The sequence below is a fragment of the Rutidosis leptorrhynchoides genome, chromosome 8, assembly GCF_046630445.1.
Source record: "Rutidosis leptorrhynchoides isolate AG116_Rl617_1_P2 chromosome 8, CSIRO_AGI_Rlap_v1, whole genome shotgun sequence".
NCBI lineage: Eukaryota > Viridiplantae > Streptophyta > Magnoliopsida > Asterales > Asteraceae > Rutidosis > Rutidosis leptorrhynchoides.
In genome coordinates this window covers 341,577,350-341,597,798 of record NC_092340.1, presented here as the reverse complement: position 1 = coordinate 341,597,798, position 20,449 = coordinate 341,577,350, and the positions used below count along the sequence as shown (strand labels likewise).

The window sequence follows — 20,449 nt, the reverse complement described above, 5'->3', positions numbered from 1 at the left end:
TACCCCAACACAATTTAATAAGGCAAAAGAGAACAATAAGGGAAAGGGCATAAAAATAGAGAAATTTGATTCCAAACCCGATGAACTTTATATGTATCGTCAACACCCGTATTTCTTAAGTTGTGACAATAACCCGGGAACCTCTAAACCACCAGGTTTTTCTAAACCAATGTGGAAAACGACGGCTCGTATTAGGGGAACATCATATATCCCTAAAAACTTAGCAAAAAGAACCAAGTTCGAAAAAGAAGAAACGAGTGAGTCGGAATAAGATAGTTATATTTGTGCGGTGTAATATATGTAATATAGTGTGCTTATGCTTTACGATATATGTAAAAATTGCTTGTATTAATAAGTATCTTTTATGAATCTAACTCTTGTCTATTTTACAGTATAAAAACACAAAATGGACAGACAACCCAATATTTTAGAAGACTTACCCGGAGACATGATTGATGAAATCTTGTCTAGAGTCGGTCAGAATTCCTCGACACAACTATTTATGGCAAAATCAGTTTGTAAGACATTCGAAGAACGTTAGAAGAATGCCTTGGTTTATAAAAGGCTTTCGTTTGAAAGATGGGGGATATCACATTGGAAAACCCATAAGTTACGATGTGTTTACTTTGACGCATATATTGCGGGGAACCCAAATGCTATTTTACGCAACGGGTTAAGAAATTATTTTGACTCAATGTATCCGAATATAGGACTTCATGATTTAGAAAAAGCGGCTAACATGCAACATAAAGAAGCATGTTATGCTTACGGGTTAGTAATGTTGACTTCTCACCAAAGTGAGAAAAAGAATATCGGGCTACAACTATTAAACAAAACGTTCCCACAAGTGACGGAGTCGGTAATTGGGGTAAGAAATGAGGTTTTTAGGTTATTACGAGATTGTTGGTCATTATGTAACCTTCGTACTTTTGATGACGTTACAACACGTTGTCATACTATCGGTCACAACGGTTACATTCCACAAGACCAAGGATGGGAAGTGGTATTAGTAAAACCAGAATGCATGACTTGTTTCTGGATGTATGAATTACGTGTCTTTGTTGCCTTTGCTGAACGCCTTATTTATTAACTAGAATTGTCTTCGCAGCTACTTTGTATCAAAGTTTTATGTGCTATATTTCATGCTATATGTAAAATAGCAGTATTGTAAGTTTGCAAGTTATTGTATAAAGGTTTGAATATGATATATATTTTTTTTGTGATTAGTTTTTCATATAGAATTGTAGTAGTTGAAATGGTATGTTAACTACTAAGTATGAACTTAACGGGTAGGTACTACCCGAATTAAAGAGTATAAAATGCTAATATGAAGAAAGTGCTTTTATAAATAAGTTCATATTACGCTACGAAATACTATTGACTACTCTTAATATTCTATATGATTAACTCATTTCATTTGACTATTTTGAAGGAAATGGCACCGACTACTCGACACACCTTGAATATGAGTGAAGAGGAATTTCGTGCCTTTCTTGCTTCAAACATAGCCGCAGTACAGGCCGCGCTACATACCAATAATAACCTTAGATCTAGCAGTACAGGAAATCGTGTAGGATGCACCTACAAAGAATTCACTACCTGCAAATCTTTGGAATTTGATGGAACCGAAGGACCGATCGGATTGAAACGGTGGACCGAGAAGGTAGAATCGGTGTTTGCCATAAGTAAGTGTACTGAAGAGGACAAAGTGAAGTACGCTACGCATACCTTCACAGGTTCTGCGTTAACATGGTGGAATACCTATCTAGAGCAAGTGGGACAAGATGATGCTTATGCACTACCGTGGTCAGCATTCAAGCACTTGATGAACGAGAAGTACCGTCCCAGAACTGAGGTCAATAAGCTCAAGATAGAACTTAGAGGGTTACGAACCCAAGGATTTGATATTACCACGTACGAAAGACGATTCACAGAATTATGCCTATTGTGTCCGGGAGCGTTAAAAGATGAGGAAGAGAAGATCGATGCATTTGTGAAAGGATTACCGGAAAGAATCCAAGAAGATATAAGTTCACACCAGCCCGCCTCCATACAACAGGCATGTAGAATGGCTCACAAACTAGTGAACCAGATTGAAGAAAGAATTAAAGAACAGACTGCTGAAGAGGCCAATGTGAAGCAAGTCAAAAGAAAGTGGGAGGAAAAAAGTGATAAGAATCACCAATACAACAACAACAGCAATTACAACAATAATCGCAACAACAATCCTAACAATCGCAACATCAATCGCAACTACAACAAACGGCCCAACAACAACAACAACAACAACAACAACAACAACAACAACAACAACAACAACAACAGCAACTACAACAATCATCTTAACAATAATAATAACCGCAACAACAACAACAATCAGAAGCAGCTATGCCAAAGGTGTGAAAAGTATCACTCGGGGTTCTGCACCGAATTTTGCAACAAGTGTAAAAGAAATGGTCATAGCGCGGCGAAGTGTGAGGTCTACAGACCAGGGGTTAATAGAACGAAAGGAACAAATGGTGTCGGAATGAGTAATGGCGGAGCAAGTAGTGTCGGAGAAAGTTATGCCAATGTAGTTTGTTATAAATGTGGAAAACCGGGCCACATTATTAGAAATTGCCCGAACCAGGAGAACACGAATGGACAAGGCCGCGGAAGAGTTTTCAATATTAATGCGGCAGAGGCACAGGAAGACCCGGAGCTTGTTACGGGTACGTTTCTTATCGACAATAAATCTGCTTACGTTTTATTTGATTCGGGTGCGGATAGAAGCTATATGAGTAGAGATTTTTGTGCTAAATTAAGTTGTCCATTGACGCCTTTGGATAGTAAATTTTTACTCGAATTAGCAAATGGTAAATTAATTTCAGCAGATAATATATGTCGGAATTGAGAAATTAAACTGGTTAGCGAAACATTTAAGATTGACTTGATACCAGTAGAGTTAGGAAGTTTTGATGTGATAATCGGTATAGACTGGTTGAAAGAAGTGAAAGCAGAGATCGTTTGTTACAAAAATGCAATTCGCATTATACGAGAAAAAGGAAAACCCTTAATGGTGTACGGAGAAAAGGGCAACACGAAGCTACATTTTATTAGTAATTTGAAGGCACAAAAACTAATAAGAAAAGGTTGCTATGCTGTTCTAGCACACGTCGAGAAAGTACAAACTGAAGAAAAGAGCATCAATGATGTTCCCATCGCAAAAGAATTTCCCGATGCATTTTCGAAAGAATTACCGGGATTACCCCCACATCGATCCGTTGAATTTCAAATAGATCTTGTACCAGGAGCTGCACCAATAGCTCGTCTCCTTACAGACTCGCACCCAGCGAGATGAAAGAACTGCAAAGCTAATTACAAGAACTTTTAGAGCGTGGTTTCATTCGACCAAGCACATCACCGTGGGGAGCTCCTGTTTTGTTTGTCAAGAAGAAAGATGGTACATTCAGGTTGTGTATCGACTACCGAGAGTTGAACAAACTTACCATCAAGAACCGCTACCCACTACTGAGAATCGACGACTTATTTGATCAACTACAAGGCTCGTCTGTTTATTCAAAGATTGACTTACGTTCCGGGTATCATCAAATGCGGGTGAAAGAAGATGATATTCCAAAGACTGCTTTCAGAACACGTTACAGTCATTACGAGTTTATGGTCATGCCGTTTGCTTTAACTAATGCACCAGCTGTGTTCATGGACCTTATGAACCGAGTGTGTGGACCATACCTTGACAAGTTTGTCATTGTTTTCATTGATGACATACTTATTTACTCAAAGAATGACCAAGAACACGGTGAATATTTGAGAAAGGTGTAAGAAGTATTGAGGAAGGAAGAATTGTACGCTAAGTTTTCAAAGTGTGCATTTTAGTTGGAAGAAGTTCAATTCCTCGGTCACATAGTGAACAAAGAAGGTATTAAGGTGGATCCGGCAAAGATAGAAACTGTTGAAAAGTGGGAAACCCCGAAAACTCCGAAATACATACGCCAGTTTTTAGGACTAGCTGGTTACTACAGAAGGTTCATCCAAGACTTTTCCAGAATAGCAAAACCCTTGACTGCATTAACGCATAAAGGGAAGAAATTTGAATAGAAGGATGAACAAGAGAAAGCATTTCAGTTATTGAAGAAAAAGCTAACTTCGGCCTGAAGGGAATGATGATTTTGTGATTTATTGTGACGCATCAAAGCAAGGTCTCGGTTGTGTATTAATGCAAAGAACGAAGGTGATTGCTTATGCATCTAGACAATTGAAGATTCACGAACAAAATTATACGACGCATGATTTAGAATTAGGCGCGGTTGTTTTTGCATTAAAGAATTGGAGGCACTACTTATATGGGGTCAAAAGTATTATATATACTGACCACAAAAGTCTTCAACACATATTTAATCAGAAACAACTGAATATGAGGCAGCGTAGGTGGATTGAATTGTTGAATGATTACGACTTTGAGATTCGTTACCACCCGGGGAAGGCAAATGTGGTAGCCGACGCCTTGAGCAGGAAGGACAGAGAACCCATTCGAGTAAAATCTATGAATATAATGATTCACAATAACCTTACTACTCAAATAAAGGAGGTGCAACAAGGAGTTTTAAAAGAGAGAAATTTAAAGGATGAAATACCCAAAGGATCGGAGAAGCATCTTAATATTCGGGAAGACGAAACCCGGTATAGGGCTGAAAGGATTTGGTACCAAAATTTGGAGATATGAGAGAAATGGTACTTAGAGAAGCTCATAAAACCAGATACTCAATACATCCTGGAACGGGGAAGATGTACAAGGATCTCAAGAAACATTTTTGGTGGCCGGGTATGAAAGCTGTTGTTGCTAAATACGTAAGAGAATGTTTTACGTGTTCTAAGGTCAAAGCTGAGTATCAGAAACCATCAAGTCTACTTCAACAACCCGAAATCCCGAAATGGAAATGGGAAAACATTACCATGGATTTCATCACTAAATTACCAAGGACTGTAAGTGGTTTTGATACTATTTGGGTAATAGTTGATCGTCTCACCAAATCAGCACACTTCCTGCCAATAAGAGAAGATGACAAGATGGAGAAGTTAGCACGACTGTATTTGAAGGAAGTCGTCTCCAGACATGGAATACCAATCTCTATTATCTTTGATAGGGATGACAGATTTATTTCAAGATTCTGGCAGACATTACAACAAGCATTAGGAACTCGTCTAGATATGAGTACTGCCTATCATCCACAAACTGATGGGCAGAGCGAAAGGACGATACAAACGCTTGAAGACATGCTACGAGCATGTGTTATTGATTTCGGAAACAGTTGGGATCGACACCTACCGTTAGCAAAATTTTCCTACAACAACAGTTATCATTCTAGTATTGAGATAGCGCCGTTTGAGGCACTTTATGGTAGAAAGTGCAGGTCTCCGATTTATTGGAATGAAGTGGGGGATAGACAGATTACGGGTCCGGAGATAATACAAGAAACTACCGAGAAAATCATCCAAATTCAACAAAGATTGAAAACCGCCCAGAGTCGACAAAAGAGCTACGCGGACAGTAAAAGAAAAGATATAGAGTTTGAAATTGGAGAAATGGTCATGCTTAAGGTTTCACCTTGGAAAGGCGTTGTTCGATTTGGTAAACGGGGGAAACTAAATCCAAGGTACATTGGACCATTCAAGATTGTAGATCGTGTCGGACCAGTAGCTTACCAACTGGAGCTACCTCAACAACTCGCGGTTGTACATAACACTTTCCACGTCTCAAATTTGAAGAAATGTTTTGCTAAAGAAGATCTCACTATTCCGTTGGACGAAATCCAAATCAATGAAAAACTTCAATTCATTGAAGAACCCGTCGAAATAATGGATCGCGAGGTTAAGAGACTTAAACAAAACAAGATACCGATTGTTAAGGTTCGATGGAATGCTCATAGAGGACCCGATTTCACCTGGGAGCGTAAAGATCTGATGAAGAAGAAATACCGGCATCTATTTCTTGAAGATTCGTCAACACTTTCAACAGCTTAAAATTTTGGGACGAAATTTATTTAACGGGTAGGTACTGTAGTGACCCGAACTTTTCCATGTTTATATATATTAAATGAAATTGATATTTACATGATTAAGTGTTTCCAACATGTTAAGCAATCAAACTTATTAAGACTTGATTAATTGGAATAGGTTTCATATAGACAAATGACCACCCAAGTTGACCGGTGATTCACGAACGTTAAAACTTGTAAAAACTATACGATGACATATATATGGTTATATATATAGTTAAAATGATTTTATTATAAGTATGTATCTCATTAGGTATTTTAACAACGAGTTATATACATAAATATGAGACTATTAAATTAAGAAACTCGAAAACGATATATATAACGATTATCGTTATAACTTCTTACTAGGTACATATGAATCATATTAAGATATTGATACACTTAGTTAATTATGTTAAATGATAAGTAAATATATCATTAAGTGTATTAACAATGAACTACATATGTAAAAATAAGACTACTAACTTAATGATTTTGAAACGAGACATATATGTAACGATTATCGTTGTAACGACATTTAATGTATATAGATCATATTAAGAGATATTCGTACATCATAATATCATGATAATATAATAATTTAAAATCACATTTGATATTATAAACAGTGGGTTAACAACATTTAACAAGATCGTTAACCTAAAGGTTTCAAAACAACATTTACATGTAACGACTAACGATGACTTAACGACTCAGTTAAAATGTATATACATGTAGTGTTTTAATATGTATTCATACACTTTTGAAAGACTTCAAGACACTTATCAAAATACTTCTACTTAACAAAATTTTTTACAATTACATCCTCGTTCAGTTTCATCAACAAATCTACTCGTATACACCCGTATTCGTACTCGTATAATACACAGCTTTTAGATGTATGTACTATTAGTATATACACTCCAATGATCAGCTCTTAGCAGCCCATGTGAGTCACCTAACACATGTGGGAACCATCATTTGGCAACTAGCATGAAATATCTCATAAAATTACAAAAATATGAGTAATCATTCATGACTTATTTACATGAAAACAAAATTACATATCCTTTATATCTAATCCATATACCAATGACCAAAAACACCTACAAACACTTTCATTCTTAAATTTTCTTCATCTAATTGATCTCTCTCAAGTTCTAACTTCAAGTTCTAAGTGTTCTTCATAAATTCTACAAGTTCTAGTTACATAAAATCAAGAATACTTTCAAGTTTGCTAGCTCACTTCCAATCTTGTAAGGTGATCATCCAACCTCAAGAAATATTTGTTTCTTACAGTAGTTTATCTTTCTAATACAAAGTAATAATCATATTCAAACTTTAATTCAATTTCTATAACTATAACAATCTTATTTCGAGTGGAAATCTTACTTGAAATTGTTTTCGTGTCATGATTCTGCTTCAAGAACTTTCAAGCCATCCAATGATCCTTTGAAGCTAGATCCATTTTTCTCATTTCCAGTAGGTTTATCCAAGGAACTTGAGGTAGTAATGATGTTCATAACATCATTCGATTCATACATAAAAAGCTGTCTTATTCAACGTTATAAACTTGTAATCACTAGAACATAGTTTAGTTAATTCTAAACTTGTTCGCAAATAAAGTTAATCCATCTAACTAGACTTTTAAAATCAACTAAACACATGTTCTATATCTATATGATATTCTAACTTAATGATTTAAAACCCGGAAACACGATAAACACCATAAAACTGGTTATACGCCGTCGTAGTAAAACCGGGGGCTGTTTTGGTTGGGATAATTAAAAGCTAAGAAGAACTTTGATTTAAAATCTATACTTCTGGAAAAATGATTTTTATTATTAACATGAAACTATATCCAAAAATCATGATTAAACTCAAAGTGAAAGTATGTTTTTCAAAATGGTCATCAAGATGTCGTTCTTTCAACGGAAATGACTACCTCTTTCAAAAACAACTTGTAACTTGTATTTCCAACTATAAACTTATACTTTTTCTATTTAGATTCATAAATTTAAGTTCAATACGAAACCGTGGCCACTGGAATCACTCAAAACGGATTAGAAACGAAGAAATGGCGAGTAAAACAAGATTGATAAAAAGTACTCATTTTACGTACGTGAAAGTTAGTAATAAATCTATTCCAACCATAACCTAATCAACTTATATTGTATATTATGTAATCTTGAGATACCATAGACACGTATACAATGTTTCGACCTATCATGTTGACCCATCTATATATATATATTGCGGAACAACCATAGACACTCTATATGTGAATGTTGGAGTTAGCTATACAGGGTTGAGGTTGATTCCAAAATATATATATATAGTTTGAGTTGTGATCAATACTGAGATACGTATACACTGGGTCGTGGATTGATTCAAGATAATATTTATCGATTTATTTCTGTACATCTAACTGTGGACAACTAGTTGTAGGTTACTAACGAGGACAGCTGACTTAATAAACTTAAAACATCAAAATGTATTAAAAGTATTGTAAATATATTTTGAACATACTTTGATATATATGTATATATTGTTATAGGTTCGTGAATCAACCAGTGGCCAAGTCTTAATTCCCGACGAAGTAAAAATCTGTGAAAGTGAGTTTCATTTGCCCTTTTTACTCTTTACATTTTTGGGCTGAGAATACATGCAAATGCTTTATTAACTGTTTTACAATATTTATATGCGTGAGTTTCATTAATCCCTTTTTAAATGCTTTTGCAATATATATTTTTGGAACTGAGAATACATGCGCTTTTATAAATGTTTTACGGAATAGACACAAGTAATCGAAACTACATTATATGGTTGAATGATCGAAACTGAATATGCCCCTTTTTATTAAGTCTGGTAATCTAAGAATTAGGGAACAGACACCCTAATTGACGCGAACTCTAAAGATAGATCTATTGGGCCTAACAAACCCCATCCAAAGTACCGGATGCTTTAGTACTTTGAAATTTATATCATATCCGAAGGGTGTCCCGGAATGATAGGGATATTCTTAAATATGCATCTTGTTAATGTCGGTTACCAGGTGTTCACCATATGAATGATTTTTATCTCTATGTATGGGATGTGTATTGAAATATGAAATCTTGTGGTCTATTATTATGATTTGATAATATATAGGTTAAACCTATAACTCACCAACATTTTTGTTGACGTTTTAAGCATGTTTATTCTCAGGTGATTATTAAGAGCTTCCGCTGTCGCATACTTAAATAAGGACGAGATTTGGAGTCCATGCTTGTATGATATTGTGTAAAAACTGCATTCAAGAAACTTATTTCGTTGTAACATATTTGTATTGTAAATCATTATGTAATGGTCGTGTGTAAACAGGATATTTTAGATTATCATTATTTGATAATCTACGTAAAGCTTTTTAAACCTTTATTGATGAAATAAAGGTTATGGTTTGTTTTAAAATGAATACAGTCTTTGAAAAACGTCTCATATAGAGGTCAAAACCTCGCAACGAAATCAATTAATATGGAACGTTTTTAATCAATAAGAATGGGACATTTCAAATTATCATTATAGCATTAAGTTTAGTTACCAGGTTGCTCTGTTATGTAGAATATATTGATAAATTTTGAAGAAATCTTGTAGTCCATCTTTATATATTTATGACTCGAGCAATTAAACCTATAACTCACCAATATTCGTGTTGACATTTTTAGCATGTTTTTATTCTCAGGTCCTTAGACTGCTTCCGCTGTGATGTGCTTGTTGCCTGCATGGAGTCTCTCATGCTTTGTATAAAGTTTATTGCATTCGAAACAAAACCACGTTGTGTAATAAATAAATTGACTGTGATGTCAACCTGTAAAATAAAGACTTGTGTATTTTGGGGATTTGCTTATACTTAAGCACTCGCCCACATGTTTATAACTTTCTATGTTTAGAAAGTCACTTATTTTAATGAATGCAATATTTTATCAAAACGCATCATATAGAGGTCAAAACCTCACTGTGGAATCAATGATTAACGTGCCGCGTCAATAGCGATTTTGACGGGTCGTTACATATTTGGAGATAATCATACTCATTAATAATTTTTGTGTTCTTTATTAGTATGTTTAAATCCTTGAATAACCTCGTTATTCAAAAACGTCCATAGTCGATCACAACTATGGGAATAGTTGTGAGTTAAGACTAATGTGAATAAGTTGGTTGACTTTCATGAAGATGAAAGTAGAGCAAGGGAGTTGCAACCAAATTCACCTATGTTTATTGAAGAATAAACATTGGACATGACCCGCTTTCAAGATCACTTCATGGATCGATGTCATAAGTGATTCTTGAAAATGGTAATATCTTTATATCCTTAGACCGTAGATACATATTGGGTCTTAAGTGTGAGGATTGTTATGCTTTGACATAGTCAAACATTGTTCTTTAGCCAGGCAATCATAAAAGCTATTGTTAAGTATAATATGAGACACATGCGAGACGTGTGTAGTCTAGACGGAATTTGTTCCTCTCATCTGGATGAGAGATTGACATCTATGGGCCCCTCGATGATTTAAATTGATTAAGATGCGTAGCCACGCTCAAACTATATTGAGGTATTCAATGGTGTTTGTTTATCACTTTCAATCTTGATCGAGTAACATAATGTATGAGCTAAATATGAGATTGATTACTATCCATGTCTCATGCTCAACGTGATGTCAGTAACAAAGGGATAACTGATACCTTACCTATATATTGATTTGAAGTTTTAACTTAAGAATCAATGGATGCGCGGAATGACACAATTTCATGTGTTGTTAGGGGCAGTGGCATGTTGCTAGACGTTTACCACTGTTTGTGTTGACATATGTTGAATCTTGTGCAAGTGAGAGATTGTTGGTTATTAATGCTCAAGACACAACTTATGTCTATACTACTAATAACATTTGAACCTATAGGGTCACACACAATGAGCAAATAAATATCAATTACATATTTGAATATGATTCTTATATTACAACCTTATTATACATGTTGTGTTATTGTTATTTAATAGAAATAATAATACTACAATTATATATAAACAAATATCCATACATATGTATAGAGATGTCTATGTGTTGGATAACAAGTAACCTTTGTTACTTGTTTCTATCTTGTAATTTATATAAAATGTACAAGTATACATTATCAAAGACATTATTAAAAGCTATCCATACACATTGTTTTATTCAATATGTTTAATAAATAAATGTGCATTATAGACTTATAATGGAAGTCATTATGACCTTACACAAATTGGTGGAAGAAAAGAAAAGGTGAAATGATGAACCATTATGGCTTAGTTGTTGTAGTTTTCTTTAAAATGTAAGAGAACATACGTATAATATTGACAAGTTAGAAAAGACATACACACTTACAAGTCTCAAGATGTTATCTTTCTTTATTTAAAAGGTTCTAAGTATTCTTTCATATTTGAAAGATTAATAAGAAAATAAGATAGGATTAAAACAAGAAATAAGAAAGGTTGTTTCTTATACTTGTTTTCAAGGGTTGTGAAGGACTAGCATCCGGTTGATATTGGAAGTTTGTTTTCGTGTGGATTACCGATAGAGGAAGGCTACATTGGCTTCTTGGTGTTCTTAGCATTCGTAACTTCTCAAGTTCAAAGTCTTCAAAGATTGTAGTCTTTAAACTCACTATTTATTATTTAGTTTTCTTAACAACATGCAATTGGATCCTTGGTGGGGAGTTTTTGAAAGGTTTAAAAATTGTTGTACATGCTTTCGCTGCTAAGTAGTTTTATGAAAAATAATACAATCCCTACAAGACGGTCCTAATCAATTCATTTCCCATTATGAATTTTCTAAACTGACACCTGAGAAAGGATTGTATTCTTTTGCTATTGTGGTTGTGCCTCACCTAAAGAATCTCACTGTTGTAGACTGCAAAGGTCGTCTTATGGTTTATGCACCCGAATTATCCTCATTGATGTATGAAACTCCATATTATAATATCTTCTTTGCAAATGGTTTGTCTTGTTTGGAAAAAGTGGATTTCTATATGTGTCCTGTTGAGGATGATAGTGATGCAGTTATTAAGATTCTTCAACAGTTCCACAACGTCAAATACCTCACGCTTGGATTGGAAATCTTAGAGGTTGTTGGTCTTTAATGTTTATACGTGCAATCGTGCATCTATTAGCACTCCACGTCACTTATCATGATTTATATATTATCTTTTTCAGGTTGCATCAATTGTAGACGTAGTCGCAAATCTACCTTCTCCATTTACTAAGTTAACGAGTCTCAAGATTTATCCACGGCAAATGATAGGACAAAAGAAAGTAAACATCCCAACACAAGTCGAAAACTTTCTTCTAGGTGCTTCTCCAAATGCAGTGGCGATTCTAGGATCAAAAATCAATAGGGTCCTATATAATTTGAGTGCTACTTTGTAAAAAAAATTCCAAAATATTACCGTTTACTTTAATAAAACTGTTGATTTTAAAAATATATGGGGTCCTATCCGTAAATTTAGTGGTGTCCTATTAATTTTTATTAGTAAATTATAAAAAAAAATTAAAATTTAGTGGGGTCAATGGACCCCATAAGCCACAAGGTGGAGTCGCCTCTGTCCAAATGCCACTATATCGATCTACTCACGCGATTTGAACCTTGTTCATCTTCACAAGCTTTAGTATCATGCTCTGGTTCAATACCCTAATCCAATCAGAAAATTCAATGACGTTGTAAAGGCATGAGCTTGTTTTCCTACTTCGAATGCTTTTCAAAATATAACTGAAGCCAAACTTTGTAATACATCCATTATGTCAGACAGGTTTCTTAAATGTACTTTGGCGTCTCGAGTGTGGAACATGAGTGTGCACATGATTGATGTTCATATTCCAAAGTGTAATATTATGGACGATATCAGATCTTGGCCCCGAGAGTTTTGATGCAATCGATCATATTATCATTTTAGACATCTGGTTTAGTACGTCGTGGGTCATCTGAAACTACTGCAACAAGACTATTGGAGATATATCTTTTAGTAAACATCTTATTGATAGTAGTATTATTATGCATTCTTTAATTTAATTTCAGCTAGATTTAAGAAATCCATATACAAATTGGTTCAACACGCCTAATATAAATTTGAGAAGGAACCAAGTAAACACAATCAACTTGTAGAAACTATGTAATATATAAGCTGTACAAGAATAATATAAATTTTTATTTATATAACATAAGTTAACTTCTATAGCACCTTTGTTTTCAATCTCAAGAAAATGGTTCTCCTGAAACTGGATATCAAACAAAATTCCCATACATACATTGTATCAAACCATGTATTTCCTGAAATGTAGATCTTTATTAATATATATATATCATGATTATTCATAACCTAATATAATAATTAATTATCCGTTGAAGAGCACAATTTCACCTTGACTGAAAACACCTAATGCTTTATGATCTTCATCTTTGCTAGAACCAAACAGGCCCATCCTGCTTTGGCAACGTGTATTCCGTATTAAACGAAGAACCAAACATCATTTTGAAACCACCGTCTTGATAAATGTTATTGAAATTGCCTGCTTCTTGTTGAAGAGTCATGTTACTCTCAAATCCATGTCGAACAAAGTTGTTTTCTTGAAACTGCATTCTTGACCCGCCAAGAAACGGGTCGGGCTTTGCGTTATGTTCTTGAAACCGAACCCTTGATTGGCCATGAAACAGATCATTGGACTTTATGTTATTTTCTTGAATATTGGTGTCATAAAAAGACATAAGATCATTGATCATCTTTTGCCCATCTTCAGGAACACCAAGAACCGTCAGATCAAAATCTGGTTTTGACTGGTCAAAATTGAGGTTAGGAACGCCTGCAAACTGAGCTGATGAAATTTTGTTCCTATAAATGCAGTTCATTTGATGATTATCCCGTGTTGACCGGTCAAGGAACCCATGAAATTGTTGATTATAAGGACAATTCAAGAACTCACAAGTATAAATTTTGTGATCAACAACTTCTTCATTTGTTGAACACTTTCTTTTTCTGTCTGTCATACCCAAGTCAACTCCTTGATAGTTGACCAAACCAATATTGTTTGGTTTAACATCTTCCAAATCAAAGCTTGGTTGACCAACTTCAACGTCGTACTCACCAGAATCATCGTTAACCGCAAACGAACCACTCCAGCCTGACGACATAACGGGCGGGCATAGTTCAGGATAAAGTTCTCGAGCCAACGACTCCTCTTGGTTAACCACGGCTAACCATGTTGCACTCTCTTTAGCAGTCATTTTATCTTGTAAACATTTCGATTGTCTCACAAGTTTCCTAATCTTACCCACATCCGGAAACATATGTTTTATAACCGCAGTCAAAACGCCAACTTTCCACGCCTTTTTCAAATCATGTGGCTTTTTATAAGGTGGGGACCCACCTTGATCTTTCGGCAACCCTAACTGCGGCCACCAATCTTCGTTCCCAGTGGGCCACCATGGCGGTGGGACCCCTTTTTCTAATGGAAACCGTCGTTGTGGAGGATCACAATGTTGCATTAGAGCTGATAATAACGAGCCAAGTGTCGTGTCTTGAAGCTCTAGTAACGTGTGTGGGGTCGGCCCAATGGTAGTTGTTGTCTCGTTTTCCCCTGGGGTTAAGTTAGCCGCTTGAAACTTGGCTACCGCGGCGGGCCCATTACGGTCAAACCGAACTTTATCTTTCCACCATTCTCGGAGATTATCAGATGACCCGCTAACTGGTTTCCCTTTTTCGGGTATAATTCCATAAACAAAACCTTGTGCTTTGCAAACTTCCATCATTTTCAACATGTATTTTAATATCCCATCTTGTGCTCTTGACATTTTCTTCCTTCGTGCTTGCTCGTTCGACTGTTGTTGTTTGACGGTACTTATGTTTTCTTTAACTTGATTTGATGATTCTTTGAGCTTTTTAAGTTTCATTTTATCCCTCCACATTCTTCGTTCAAGCTCATCAACGTCAATTTCTTCATCTGAATAATCATCGTCCATGACTGTTCCTGTTTCGGTTGGAATATAATTCACCTCACCTTGTGCACTTTGAGCACAAAAAACATTAAGTTGTTCATTAAATCCCATGTCATCAAACATATGCATTTCAGAACTGTAATCACCCTGAAATCATAAACTGCACCCAAAATACAGTCAATATATATATGTGTGATAAATAAAACAACACCCCAATTGCAACTTATTTATCAAAGCAGCATTCTGTCAAAATCTTTCACATATATATAAATAAATGATTAAACAGGATTAGCATCATCATATGGCTATTGTGAAATAAAATCAATAAACAATTGCAATAAAGTGAATAATATACAATCAATCCTAGCAAGAGAATGAATGAATATAAGCTACCAGATGTTAGAGAATATCAACCCTAACAAATTTCAGAATCATGTTCTATATGAAAAAAATAAGCAGCCAATAGATAATTAGCTTTGAATAATTCAAATCTTCAAATTTACCCAACATATTCATTTCATCAAAGATACAACACAGAAATAGCAACCAATTTGATTAACCTGACTACTATTTGAATGCCTGTATCCCAAACAAAAGTCAACACAGATGGATGATCAAACATTCAAACACATCAAGACCCAAACCCCATCATTCAAGACTCAATCTTTAAAATATTCAAAATCAAAAACCTTGATCAAACAAGATTGGAAGTTTTGTAACAATCTCAAACCAATCCCAAAAAAATTCATTCAATTCAAATTCTGAATGCATAAATCCTACTACAAATTATGTACAAAAAATTACAAACTAAAGTCAACCCACATGATCAAATACATCAAAGCACAAAACCCATAATTCAAAATTCAACCTTTAATCGAATCAAATTAAAAACTCAATCAAACAAGATAAAGAAAAAACTAACCTTTCAAATGCCCTGGTTTCGTTTCCCTTCAATAAACCCCCTCTATCAAAGTTTATAGAAAGAAACAGAAAAATATGTAACTTTTTTAGAGATGTGTGCAAACATTAAATAATTACTATATATAAGTATAAAAATATTTAAACTGGTAATGAAAATATAGGGAACTGAAAAGTGTCGGCTATTGCAAAAGTAAAGGCAGATGAAACAGATGCAAAGGAAGTGGAGAAGATAATGTTATTTATTGTTTTGTGTAATTAAAAAATGGGTCAGGTTAATTTAATTTCAAAGTATGTAGCAAAACTTGTGCGTTTTAAGGAGTTAAATGATGAAAACACGGAGTTGGGGTAATGTATGTAACCTTAGAAAATGGGGCATTGGAGTGGCAATAAACATGGAGTTGACATGAGTTTACCCGACCCTAAGTTATTGTGTGATACTTTAACTATAACTTTGATTTGATGTTTGATATCATTAAAAGGTAGTAAGCGTGAGTTTAGACGCTAGATGACAATTATTGGTGGAAGTGTGTACCTAACTTGTACGAGTCAGTGGCGTTCGAAGACATCAGGATTTCAGCGTTCAGCTACTCATCGACTGTGTTTCCATTTTGGTGACGACCACTGAATACTAATTTTTTTTTTTATTAGTTTGGATTGGTTGAAATGATTTGTGGAGTTAATGTACATGGTCTTTAAGGTCTTTGGTCAAAAGGATATGAATTTTTAAGTATTTTGAGTAGTGTTAAGCAATGTCGTTTGGTAATAGCTCATGTAGTGACACTACTTACCACTTTAGCTTTCTAAAATGTAGTTAACGAGTTAACTCGTGAACATTAATTGTGTGTAACAAATTTGGTAAGTTTGACCTTTGGTAAATCTTGGTCAACTCGTGTTAAGTCAAATGATTTTATTAAATGTTACATGCATTGCATATTGTATAGGTGTTTTCTGAAACACTTATAATTTTAGGGTTTTGTCAAAAGCATTTTTATCAAACTCAAACATAGGAATGGTAATGGTGATTGTGATATGACCGGACCTAGTATTTCTAGGCATTTATTGACCAACATGTATTTCTAAGTTGAGTACTATGTCATTTATATAGTCATATAAAGTTTTAAAATAATGATATCATCATTAAGCTAATTACCCTTTAATTTTAATAATGATGATGTCATAATTTTATATTAATTTAAATAGAAAAATAATACGAAATCATTTATAAAAAGAAATACTAATCTCTCCTAAAATGTAAAATCTTCTACAGAACTCCCAAATTTTAAAGTATATTGTACAACTTTTATATAATAATTGTATTTTAATTTTCTAAAAAAATTAAAAGGCATTTATTATTACTAATAATAATTATTATTATTAAAAATATAAATACTCAACTTTGAGCGAACTTTATTATTATTATTATTTACTTTTAATATAATAATTATAATTATAATTATAATTATAATTATTATATTATTAATATTCAAATATGGATTCTTTTTACGAAATTAATTACGTTACATATGTATGCGAAAATACATGTCTCTATATATTTGAAAAAACAACGACAAGTTTCTTAGTCAAACGGGTCATTAAAATAAATGACTTTAGCATTTATATTTACTTAATAACTAAAACATGTCATTAAATTGTTTCGTTTAAACAAACTCGTAATTTTACGGGTCATTTTACTAGTTTGTTGTTTATTTCTGATGAAGATCAAAGGATCCGTTGAAAGACAAACGCTCTTCGCAACAACAATTAAAACACAAACGTGATTTAATCCGTAAAAATACTCTCATAAAGAGCCTTTACGTAAACATGTGAGAGTTTCAAACTCAATTCTTTAATTAATTCAACATAGATAGATTGATGGTATACATGTTGACTATATATAAAGATAGAAATAACCGACTTACCCTACAACTACTTGCTAGCTTGGACTCCTATAGGAAACAAATAATAAGTAATAGGAAACAAATAAACTATTATTTAAACACGATACTAATTAAATAAAATAGAGTTGTAGATGATCTTATTTATTGTTCCACTGCTAAACGGACTTTGACTTCGGCTTCGTCAACCCGAATCCACGTCATATTTTGATACCACATCAGTCTTCCTCACCTGAAAAGAACTCGCCTCGAGTTCCTACACAAACAAGACGATATACCCGAATCAAAGATAAACCAATCAATGACAGCTCGGTGAACAGCGCAACTCAAATAATATGATATGCCCGGGTCGAATACAAACACACCAATTAGAAATTCATTATTGCTATTCCAAATAAGTTTGCAACGACCCCTTGTAAAAGTATTGTGCTCTAAAACCCTTTGACCCTTCTCCCCTTCTTGAAAAGAACTCGACCTCGAGTTCTCAATGCACGATTTATACACTAACAAATCTCCTTTATTAACACTCTTACTTGCATCTATGGAATTATTCAAATAAGCATATGATATTTTCTTGCCTCCATAATCTTTTGAAATCTCTACAACTACACCTTCATCACGAATACCTTCCGAACTCGCGGCTAAATTACATATGGATAAATTCTCTTCTATTAAATTAGAGCCTAATGAATTTGGATTTTCTTCAACACTAACAACTATATCATTCTGCATCTCCTCCAAAATAATTTCTTTTTCTGGACACGATGATATATTTTCTACCTGACTCTCTTCAACTATTTTATCACACTTCTCCATACGAGAATCAGAATCTGATTTCTTCAACCTCTCTATTAAACTTTTCATCGAATCAAAAACTTCATCTGTATCGAGATTCTCCTTAACAGGTTGACTCTGCTGGTAGAGTTGTGGCTGATAATATGGATGATAGTAGGGCAGTGGTGGATAGTAGGGTTGATGGTAGGATTGTGGTTCATAGTAAATGGGGCTTTGGTGGTATTGAGATAATCCATATTGGTAGTATTGATGTGATTCGTTCCAAGGTCGTACAGCTCTTCGGGTTTCTTCTTCAAGCCATCGTTGTTTTGCACGCTCGTTGAATTTCTTAACTATATCTAGCGTGTTCTTGAGTTCTTTGAGAGCGATAGCGAGATCATGATTTTGATTGCCCTTATCATCAGTCATTGAAACATGAAAAAAAAAATATATCTTTTTTTTCTCGGATGAACAGTGACGTGAATAGTACCTGGCGGAATGAACAGTACGCTAATAGTGATTTTTTCAGATGAACAGTATAGTGATTTTTTTGGATGAACAGTACGCCGATGAACAGTGATTTCGACTCGACGTGAACAGTAGCTGATGAATAGTACCGACGTACTTTTTTTTTTTTTTTAAGATAGTATATCAAAACCCAAACGTGGGAGAGACCCAACTAATCGGAATTAAGATATGAGATAAACTATCAAGATCCAAACGTGGGAGTGACCCAACTAATCGAAATGATGATATGGTAGATCGATTGCTCTGAATACCAATTGATGAAGATCAAAGGATCCGTTGGAAGACAAACGCTCTTCGCAACAACAATTAAAACACAAACGTGATTTAATCCGTAAAAATACTCTCGTAAAGAGCCTTTACGTAAACATGAGAGAGTTTCAAACTCAATTCTTTAATTAATTCAACATAGATAGATTGATGGTATACATGCTGACTATATATAAAGATAGAAATAACCGACTTACCCTACAACTACTTGCTAGCTTCGACTCCTATAGGAAACAAATAATAAGTAATAGGAAACAAATAAACTATTATTTAAACACGATACTAATTAAATAAAATAGAGTTGTAGATGATCTTATTTATTGTTCCACCGCTAAACGGACTTTGACTTCGGCTTCGTCAACCTGAATCCACGTCATATTTTGATACCACGTCAATTTCACTGTATGAGAACCTGTGATTTGTTGTGCATTCAAAATGAGTTATAGACACAGTTGCCTAACTTATTCTACTTTGAGTTTGAAACGCAAATCTCTTAGCTCGGTAATTGTTAACTTTTAGTTTTTGAACAGGTTGGCACGAATCATATATATAGATCTATATAGTTTGACTACTTCGTCCGAGTTTGTAGCGCCAACATTCAACGGATGTATAGTACTTCGAGTGGTACACATGTTTCAGTATATTTTATTACATAAGGTAATTTATTAATTTCGTTAAGTTTGGTTACCGAGTGCTTAATGTTGTAGAACTTTTTACCAATGTTTTTTAACATGAAACCTTGTGGTCTACTTTATTTATCGTCTGCAATAATAAATTTGTAACTCACCAACATTCATGTTGAATTTTTAGCATGTTTTATTCTTATGTTCGTAAGTCGCTTCGGCAGTAAAAGTTCAGGGTTGTTTGCATCACTGGAGTTTTTGGCATATTGTTTAAACACTTAATTGCATTCAATATTTTAATATGTTTATTCATATATTTGTATGGTTTGTTTAACGTGTGGGTTAACTCATTATTTTGAGAAAGTCTTTTCTTGAAACTTACTATTTCGGGAAACTATCTATTT

The 20,449-nt window shown here is 34.2% G+C and overlaps 1 protein-coding gene across 1 annotated transcript; it reads right to left on the bottom strand.

The window, feature by feature from the left end:
- Window positions 1-13,234: 13,234 nt before the first annotated feature.
- On the bottom strand, window positions 13,235-16,235 carry LOC139861468 (protein ETHYLENE INSENSITIVE 3). The gene is made up of 2 exons (XM_071849857.1): window positions 15,960-16,235; window positions 13,235-15,197 (listed from the first exon to the last, which is right to left on the bottom strand). Exon 2 carries the CDS (start codon window positions 15,164-15,166, stop codon window positions 13,508-13,510), a length of 1,659 nt encoding a protein of 552 aa, XP_071705958.1. The 5' UTR covers window positions 15,167-15,197; window positions 15,960-16,235; the 3' UTR covers window positions 13,235-13,507.
- Window positions 16,236-20,449: the final 4,214 nt, after the last annotated feature.

Bases quoted from the DNA above. Each gene is read 5' to 3' on its own strand.
- LOC139861468 (XM_071849857.1), bottom strand. From the start codon at position 15,166: ATGCATATGTTTGATGACATGGGATTTAATGAACAACTTAATGTTTTT.